This window comes from Cajanus cajan, chromosome 5 (genome assembly GCF_000230855.2).
Source record: "Cajanus cajan strain Asha chromosome 5, NIPB_CcT2T_4, whole genome shotgun sequence".
In the NCBI taxonomy this organism is placed as follows: domain Eukaryota; kingdom Viridiplantae; phylum Streptophyta; class Magnoliopsida; order Fabales; family Fabaceae; genus Cajanus; species Cajanus cajan.
In genome coordinates this window covers 19,109,974-19,119,486 of record NC_138521.1, presented here as the reverse complement: position 1 = coordinate 19,119,486, position 9,513 = coordinate 19,109,974, and the positions used below count along the sequence as shown (strand labels likewise).

Sequence of the window (9,513 nt, the reverse complement as noted above, 5' to 3'; positions counted from 1 at the left end):
TACTTTCAGAGTCACCAGGTGATAGTCAAGACCGACTACCCAATCAAGCAAATCCTGAGAAAGCCAGAGCTCTCCGGGCGGATGATACATTGGTCGGTCGAATTGTCCGAGTTCGGCATCCAGTACGAAAGCCACGGTACTCTGAAAGCCCAATGCTTAGCTGACTTCGTGGCCAAACTGACGCCAACCTCGGTCGAGGAACCACAGGTATGGACTTTGTATGTTGATGGGTCCTCTAACTCTAAAGGTGGTGGGGCAGGTATCATCCTGGAAGGGCCGAACCAAGTCACATTGGAACAATCTCTCAAGTTCGGTTTCAAAGTGACGAACAACCAAGTAGAGTATGAAGCACTTCTCGCAAGGCTAAGGTTAGCCCACGATCTCGGAGCACGGAGGGTGAGTTGCAACAGCGACTCAAAACTCATGGTAGAGAAGCTCAACGACACATACCAGGCGAAGGATGTTCTTCTACAGCGGTATTTCCACATGGCATCACATTAGATCTCGTCCTTCGACGAGTTCACTATAAAGCATGTACCGCGAGAGCAAAATACCAGAGCTGACCTCCTATCAAAGCTCGCTAGTACCAAACGCCTTGGACAGCATCGGACCATTATCCAGGAAACCTTGCATTCACCCAGCTTGGACGACAAGGTCGTCAACACCAGCGACTACGTAGAACAAGGGTGGATGACAGGTATTTGGAACTACTTGAAGGCAGGAATTCTACCCGAGGATAAAGATGAAGCTCAGAAGATGAGGAGAAGGTCGGCTAAGTTTGTAATTGTCGGAGACGAACTGTTCAAGCGTGGAATCTCCACCCCGTTGCTCAAATGCTTGACTGCACCCTAAGCCGCTTATGTCATCGAGGAGATCCACCGAGGTATATGTGGAATGCATTCCGGAGCGTGCTCGATGGAAGCCAGGGTACTCCGGACTGGGTACTACTGGCCCACCTTGAAGTCAGATTGCCAAGTCTACGTGCAAAAATGCAAAGAGTGCCAGCAGTTCGACAACGCGCATCGACAACCACCCGAAGCTCTCCACCAGATGATGTCCCCGTGGCCTTTCACCCAGTGGGGAATGGACATCCTAGGACCGTTCCCCCCCGTGAAATGTCAGCTCAAATTCCTCTTGGTGGCAATCAACTACTTCACCAAGTGGATCAAAGCGTGCCCACTCGCCAAGATCACCACTAAGAATATACGGAAGTTCACCTGGAAGAGCATCATATGCAGGTTCGGAATCCCACATTCCCTTGTCACCGATAACGGCCGACAGTTCATCACGCAAAGCTTCGAAGACTTCCTTCGGGAACTTGGAATTAAGCACCTCCCAACCTTGGTGGAACATCTGCAAACTAATGGCCAAGTCGAAGCTGCAAACAAAGTGGTACTCCGAGAACTCAAGAAGCGGCTAGGGAACGCCAAGGGACAGTGGGCTGACGAACTTCCCAGCATCCTTTGGGCGTACCATTGCACCCTCAATCAATGACGCAGGAAACGCCTTATAGGCTAACTTATGGAACTGACGCCATGATCCCAGTGGAAGTCGGGGTGACATCTCACAAACGTCAGGTCTTCAACAGCGAGCAAAATGCTCAAGAAATAGTAGCTGACCTTGACTTGATTGACGAGCACAAAGACGAAGCTCAGATTCATGAAGAAGCCTACAAACTCCGAGCTTCCAGAAGATATAATATGCGAGTACGACCTCGCTCTTTCCGAGTTGGTGACCTGGTATGGCGACTATTAGGTGAAGCACGGAGAGACACATCAGACGGAAAGCTTGCACCCACCTAGGGTGGCCCATTCCGAGTTGTAGAAGACTTGGAGAACGTGGCATACCGACTGGAAGAACTCAGTGGAAAACCCATCCCGCGAACTTGGAATGCCATGCATCTCAAGTTTTATTTCAGTTAAAATTGTATGAATGAGCTGTGCACTCTTTTCCCGCCTCGGTCTTTTGTCCCAAAAAATAGAAAAATGGGTTTTGGCTGAGAGGGTTTTTAACGAGGCACACATAACATCAATAAAATAACTCATTCTTTTCCACTCATATCTTCTTAATTCTGCACCATTTCACCATAAGATACTTTACGCTAAACCGAGGTCTAGTTCGAACCTTGGTACAATTTATTTCACTCTAACTCGAGGTCGAGTTCGAACCTTCGCAAGAGTTACTTTACACCGAGGTCGAGTCTGAACCTTGGTACGATTTATTTAACTCTAACCTGAGGTCAAGTTCGAACATTAGTAAGAGGTACTTTATGCTAAACCAAGGTCGAGTTCGAACCTTGGTACGATTTATTTCACTCTAACCCGAGGTCGAGTTCGAACCTTCGCAAGAGTTACTTTACACTGAGGTTGAGTCCGAACCTTGGTACGATTTATTTCACTCTAACCCGAGGTTGAGTTCGAACCTTAGTAAGAGTTACTTTACGCTAAACCGAGGTCGAGTTCGAACCTTAGTACGATTTGTTTCACTCTAACCGGGATCAAGTACGAACCTCGGCAAACATTATTTTTATCTTACAAAAAGTTCGAGTTCAAATCTCGGTCTAAATCGCTCTATCTCGCCAAGGGTCGAGTTCGAACCTCAATACGAATTACTTACATCAGGCCAAGTTTCAGCCCTGGAAAAGCACAAAAAAACAAGCAGAACAAAATAAACTAAGCTATTACAAAAAATATCATATACACATCAATGTTTGCAGAGTTCGAAACCTGAATCCAAAGAAAAAATGAAGCAGAACAAAATAAACTAATACAAAAACTAGCCTAGGCAGAGGCATTTTCGCTCGAGATGTCCTGGAGGTCGTCCTCTTTCACCAGCTTCCCGAAGCGCACCTCTTTCTCCATGTGCATGGCAGAGAGGTCGACCCCCAGCGCAAGTAGCCTCGCCTGGCGAGCTGCCTTGAGGAATCCCCTCTTGTGCTCGAACAGGATAGCTCGCTCAGTTCCCTCGAGCTTCTTCTCTAGCTCCGCCTTCTCCGCAGCCATCTTCGAGAGGTCCACCCTGAGTGCGGCAACCTCCTCTTCTTTCCCACCGAGAAGCACCTCGTCACAAAGACGCTTCTCAGCCGCCACCATGAGATCGGCCTTCAAAGAAGTTACCTCGTCTTCTAAGGCACGCACCCGGCCTCAGAAGAATTGGCGAGCTCTTGTAGCTCACTCACTTGGGAAGCGTGAGTCTCATTAGACCTCAGAGCAATCTCTAAGGACTTCTGAACCCTCTCCAGATCCCTCCTGGTGGCTTGGAGCTCGGCCTCATTTTGCAGCTTGGCATCACCAAGGGCAGCCGCCAAATCCCTATTCTCCTCCTTCAAGGTCTTGGTCTCTTCCTTCAAGGGCTGGACTCGGCCCCTCAGCTTCGCCAGGTCCTCCTGCTGCTTGGCCCATTTACGCTTCCAATAGTCCACGATGGCCATTGTCCTTTGCAAGAAGACCTCAGCAGAATCAAGGCCCTCTACTGGCCCGACCGACTCGATCATAGCCTGATCAGCCGTGCTCAACGAGTCCTTGAAGAAGAATTTCTCTAAGGTCACCCCTGCACTCCACAGAGAATCCAGATCCTCCGAAGTGATCTTTTCCATAGTGATGGCAAGGTATTGGCTTCTGGGGGGCCCCTTCGAAGAACTGGACGGCGGCGCCGAAGTCGCGAGAGTGCATGTCGGGACCTCGACACTCAGCCCCTCCCCGCGAGCTGTGAAAGAAGCAGAGGCAGGCACCCCCTGCTCAGTAACGGAGGTACCCGCCCCTGGTACCCCCGAGCTCAGAGCCACCGGGATCTCCGCAGCATCCCTCGCCTACAAAAACAAAAACACAAAAATTTACTCCCAAGTCAAGAGGACGAGAAAGACCAATATAAAAGGAAAACCACAAAGAAAAGCACTAACCTCGGCGGCCTGGGCAGTCGGCTTGGCGGCCCGAGCGACTTCCTCAACAACCTGGGGAGCTCCCTCAGGCGGTGAACCCCCGGTAAGGTGAAATGCGTGACTATCGGCAGCCTTCGAGGTCACCTCCTCAACATCTTGATGGGTAGAGGTCCCCCCGACCTCTTTTTCTCCTCTCTTTCTTTTTCTACGGGTCTCCAGGGGGGCCACGTCCTCCTCTTGAGGTTCAGGAACCTCAATCTCGGCAACGTTGTAGCGTGATTTCAACTCGTGCCACTTTCTTTTGCCCATTATACCTGCAAGTACAACAATTAGATACGTCAGTAAAAGCAAAAATTCCCAAGCCCTTAACAGCCAAAAAAAAAATGAGATACTCACTCTCTAGGCCCCTCTCCTTGTACACCGAGTTAGCAAGCGACAAAACGAGCTTGCAGTCCAAGGGATGAGGGAGCGCCTCTAGGTCGGCAATGGCAACAGCCTCCGAGGCTGTCAACTGAAGGTTGCCCGACCCGTGAAACCTGGCTGGAGCTTGCTGCCAATAAAGAGGGAACCTCGGTAGCCCGCCGAAGTAAAATACCCCATCTTCTAGCGGGTTCACATCCACGAGCCGAACCCGGAAAAACTCTTGCTTGAAATTTTTGTAAGACTGGGAGTTGAGGGAAAATAATCCCCCAGCCTTACTGCCGTTCAAAGAAGCCCAACCATAGGGGGGTACGCCCAGCTTTAGTTGGTAAAAATGAAGAAAGACAAGGAGAGATACCGTTATCCCTAGGGTCGAGCATAGAACCTGAAAGGCCCTAAAAAAACCCCAACTATTGGGGTGCAACTGGCAAGGAGCCGAGTTGATAAAGTTTAAAAAATCACATTCAAGTTGGGTAAAGGGAAGGCATACGCCTAAATCCCTGAAAAAGCACTGGTACATATAGATGAAAGGAGGGTCAGAGGGACCCCCCATATAGACGCGCTCACCGGACTGGCATGGTTCCAGCCGGATAAGCTTGAAAAGAGAGGATTCACAGATCCTATGCGATTTCCACATCGCATTGATCTCCATAAACGACCGGAAGATGCTCTGAAATTCCCCCACGTCACTCCTAACCTAGTCGTAGCCAGGAATGCCGGGGAGGGGTTCCTTAGGCTGGCTCTCCCCTCTCTTCTTTTCGGCAGCGACCGTCCTGGTAGCCACCGCCTTGCTGCGTGCCTTACCCTTGCCTTTGGCAGGCGCAGAGGGGGCGACATCCTTGTTACCAGCCATCAAGAAAATCAAAAGATTTGAAAAGAAGGAGAAAAGATCTCAGAAGAGGGAGAAGATTGAAAGATAGAAGTACCTGGTACTCCTCTGACAAACGAAAAGACATAAATGAAAGGAGGGAAACTCGGTTGCTGGAGAAGGCGACGGAGGAAAACGGAGATGGCAGAAGTAGGAAGGCAAAGAAAATCGGCATGCTCAAGAAGCCAGAGAGGAAAAAGAATGCAAAGAGTAAAGTGGAAGGAGAAGAGGCGCGAGGGCGAGAAAAAAGGTTCTCCAAAATTCAAACGGCCACAACACGTGTCAGCCAAGGGACAAAACTGGCGACACATTTAATGAGCCCCATTATGACGAGCACAAATCATCATTGCGTAACCGTCACTTCCCACTAACGCGCCGCCCACGCGTTATGGGAACGAGGTGACAGTTTCGACACATGGCTGTAGGGCAAGGAAGCGTACGCGAAGAGTCACGACTCCCCTCCAAGCTCGACATTAACTCCTCGACCCACGGTCTTCAGAGCTCGGGGGGCTAGTGTACTATCTGTACCGCGAAGCCGAGCTCCAGCTCGACATCACAGCGTAGAACGACCTCGGACACGCGCTGGGAGACCTCGGCCAAGACGAGGTTCGTTACCTAAATAGGTCATAACTAATCTTAGGCCCAAGGCCCAACAAAACCCTAATTCACACTAAGGTACGTGCATTACTTATACGAGACTCATACACCCACAAACACTAACTTTAGCATCGGCGTCTCTTTTGCAGGTACCACCCCCATCTCGGAGCAACAAGCGTACCAGTGAAGGAGGCTCGCCGATCTTACCCAACAGATCGTCCCCTACGACCGATCTCCGGTAAGAACAAAAACAATTATTAATAAGCTATGGTGTAATTTGGTGGTTAATGACTTGAGGTGTATTGATGATAACGATGTCTAAGGACTTAATGTGTGATATTACTGTTAAACTAGCTAAGCTATTGATTTGAATACTTAGTGACTATGGTCAAGTTATTAACATATAATTAGACAATCTCATTATGATTTTGTCTTAAGGTGTATCAGACGATGTTGTATAATTGTTATATTTAATTCGAAAAAATGTTTAATCATTGTACTAATTAATATTGATAGCTAGTTATGATACGTGAGTATATTTGTGCTATGATTGAGAGCTATGTATGAGTTATAGTGACATGATCCTTTATGTTATTGATTGGTAATATTTAATTGATATAATTGAATTGTTAATTGTAATATTGAGATCAGTTGACAGTGAAATAATGTGATAATGTGATATAATAAGACATGTGATATGTGAATCAGTGAGATCATATGAGCTTGCATAGAGTTTGTTTGACATGCATCATATGCATAAAAGTGTTTTTAAGGGTACGATGTTGAATATACTGATAGACCAATTTTTTTATATCTTTCTATGCATTATTTTTGGTTTATTTGACTTTTATTAGTATCATATTTTGATATATTATATTTGATTTATTCTAGTGGATTATTTTGGTCTTAGTTGTAAATTCAAGTTAATTTTCATAATTGTTTTTCCTATTTTGAAATCATTTCTTGTGCTGGCCATATTTAAAGCTCCGGACACCAGATTTGGACATTCTTTGTGTCTTTGGAAAGATAAGAAAGTGTTATACAACTTCTATGTTGGAAGCAAAGGTCAGTTTGGATGTTAAGTTACCCAAAATTGCATTGCAAAGTTTCGGCCCAACACAATATTTTCTTGTTCTTTTTAGATTGTAAAGTTAGGATTTGTTTAATGATATAATTAGTTGATTTAGTAGGCTAGGTCTTTAACTACCCATATTAGGCCCACTATATTTCTCAATTAATAGGTGTTGTGAGACTTGTTATGTACACTTGACATTCATTTTTGATATTTTAAAGTTGTTTCTCCTAAAAGTCTCTCAAAATTCTCTTTCTCTCTTTCTTGGATTTTCTCTCTTGCTTACATGAATTGGATTTCTGCAACAAGATTATGATGCGTGACTAGTTCATTAATTGATTCTAGATTTTAAGAATTATGGTAAAATCTGAGTTCCCGATCTTTTTATCAAATGAATTCTCTATTTCTTTTCTCTTTTTTAGGTTTTTCTTTCATTTTTCACAATTATGAATTTTGTTTTGGATCTAGAATAGAGATTGAAGATTAATTTTATATCTAAATTTAGATTTAAATTTATACCTAAATTAACCTAAATTGCTTAATTCAATTGTTCATCGTTATTAAATTTTATTAAAATTGTGAGGTCGTGATTGCATTTCATGTTTTGATGAAATTCATAGATCTAGATTTAGATTTACGTTTTTTATTAAGTTCGTGTTGAATTAGATTGATTGTGATTGAGAATTTAGATTTATTGTTTGAACTATGAAAATTTTATTGTATAGATTGAAACCTTGAATTGATACTTCTTCGATTGAATTTTCGATTCTTAATTCTATATTTTTTCAATTAAATATTGTGTTAAAATATAAAAAAAAAATCCTCTTGGTAATTACATGATAAAATACGAATTAAATGTGCTTGTATCTTCGTGAAAAATGACCTAGGTTGTTTCCTGTATTGTAAATATTTAAAGGAAATCTAGTTTACTTTTGATAATCACTCAACAACGCTACCATACATCAATAGGGAAGGTCCCTTGTGTAAAAACTTGGAAACTAACCTTGGGGATAACTTAGTTTGGAAGTCTCAATCCTACTCTCGTGAGCATGAGATGTATTTTGCATGACTTAACTTTCCCGACCAGACCTTGGTTGTAACGCCATGGAAATATCGAGCTATTTGGTATATATACTTTATGTATATATATGTATGTATGTATGTATATGTATATATATGTTGTTTATATGGATTTGGGTTGGATTCTAGATGTGTTGATTTGAGGTGTGCTTATCTTTGTGCATGTTGTATATTTATGTGATCTTGATTAGTTGTTTGGACATAGAAATGATTTTGCAGCATGAGATGAGGTATTATTGTTTTGAGATGTTTATATAGGCATGTATATCATGAGTGTGGTGAATGATGCATTGTACACTATTATATTGAATTGGTACTAAGAAGGAAGAAGATTGATCACCTTCCTTCTCATCTTAGTTAAGTGAAGTATTATGGCATGCAACTCATAATTCCAAGTATATGTATCTGAAGGTGATGTTTGTTTGTATGTTGATACGTGTTGCATTTCATATGGTGGTGAGTTGTGAGTATTGCATAGAAAGGAATATGAATGGTAGGAAATTGGAGGATAGGAACATAAGATAAATCTGGTCTTTCTGAGTGAATTTGAAGTTGTTTTAGAGCTTAGAGAGTTGAAATACTTCAAGGAGTAGGATATTTGAGGTGAGTAGGTGCTAAGGGTGAAATTTGGAAATTTTGCAAAATGGCTATATATAGGGGCTTAGGACCAGAGGATTTCATTTGTCAGAAAGAAATAATTTATAGTGAAAGGAAGTAGAGAGAGAAGCTCTGGTCCAGGGGGAAGTTGAGGATACATTTGGGAAGTTTATCAAGCTAGGATCAATCTTCACAACTGAAATTTCAAGAGATTTAGCCTCTAAAAGCTTGAAAAGTGGGATTGAAGTTTGAGTTGGGATTTGAGGATCTAGTTCAAATCTTGCATTTCTGAGGTTTCTGAGGTAAGGGTAGTATGTATGGATTTGAAATATCACGTTGATTCCATGTTTTATGCATGATTAAGGTTGGATTGAGTAGAGAGGGTTTGGTTGGGGTTTTTCATGATTTTCATGGATTAATTGTTAATCCTTGATTTTATCGCTGAATATGTTATTTTTGAATGGTGTTTATACTCTATAATGATTCAGAATCGTGTAATTTGGTTTGGGATTCATGTTGGGATGGATTTGAGGGTGAAAATCAGAGTTTTCGAACTTCCGACGCGCTGTCTGATGCATGCGCGCTGAGCCACGCAATGATGCTCTAAGCACACTAAAGAACAAAGCTTTCTATCCAGAGCGCGTTGAGCGCATTTAACCATGGGCTGAGCGCATTTCGAAATGGGCTGAGCACACGGGTCTATGCGTTGAGAGGGCAACTTCTAGTGGCTCTCTGTCCAACTGGTATGGAATGTGGCATGATTATGGAAAAGATTGCACGTAATTATGGAATATGTTTATATATGTTTGGTTTGGAAAGCTAATAGGACTTAGAGGAGTAAGGTTATGGTATGGATTTGGAGATCTCTTGGTGAGGTCTGGCTATAATCCTTGGGAAAACATGGATTTTGGGGATCCCATGGTGAGGATCCCAATATGGAACTTTTCCAAAGATTATATAATAAACTACTTCAGATGTTAAGTGGATTTTGAAGTACTCCTC

General features: G+C 43.4%; 2 protein-coding genes across 2 annotated transcripts; both read left to right on the top strand.

Moving 5' to 3' along the window:
* Window positions 1-226: 226 nt before the first annotated feature.
* LOC145957885 (uncharacterized) lies at window positions 227-852 on the top strand. The gene is made up of 2 exons (XM_083074306.1): window positions 227-259; window positions 502-852. The coding sequence occupies exons 1-2, from the start codon at window positions 227-229 to the stop codon at window positions 850-852; spliced, it is 384 nt and encodes a 127-aa protein (XP_082930432.1).
* Window positions 853-1,490: 638 nt separating this feature from the next.
* On the top strand, window positions 1,491-1,802 carry LOC145957884 (uncharacterized). The gene has a single exon (XM_083074305.1). It carries the CDS (start codon window positions 1,491-1,493, stop codon window positions 1,800-1,802), a length of 312 nt encoding a protein of 103 aa, XP_082930431.1.
* Window positions 1,803-9,513: the final 7,711 nt, after the last annotated feature.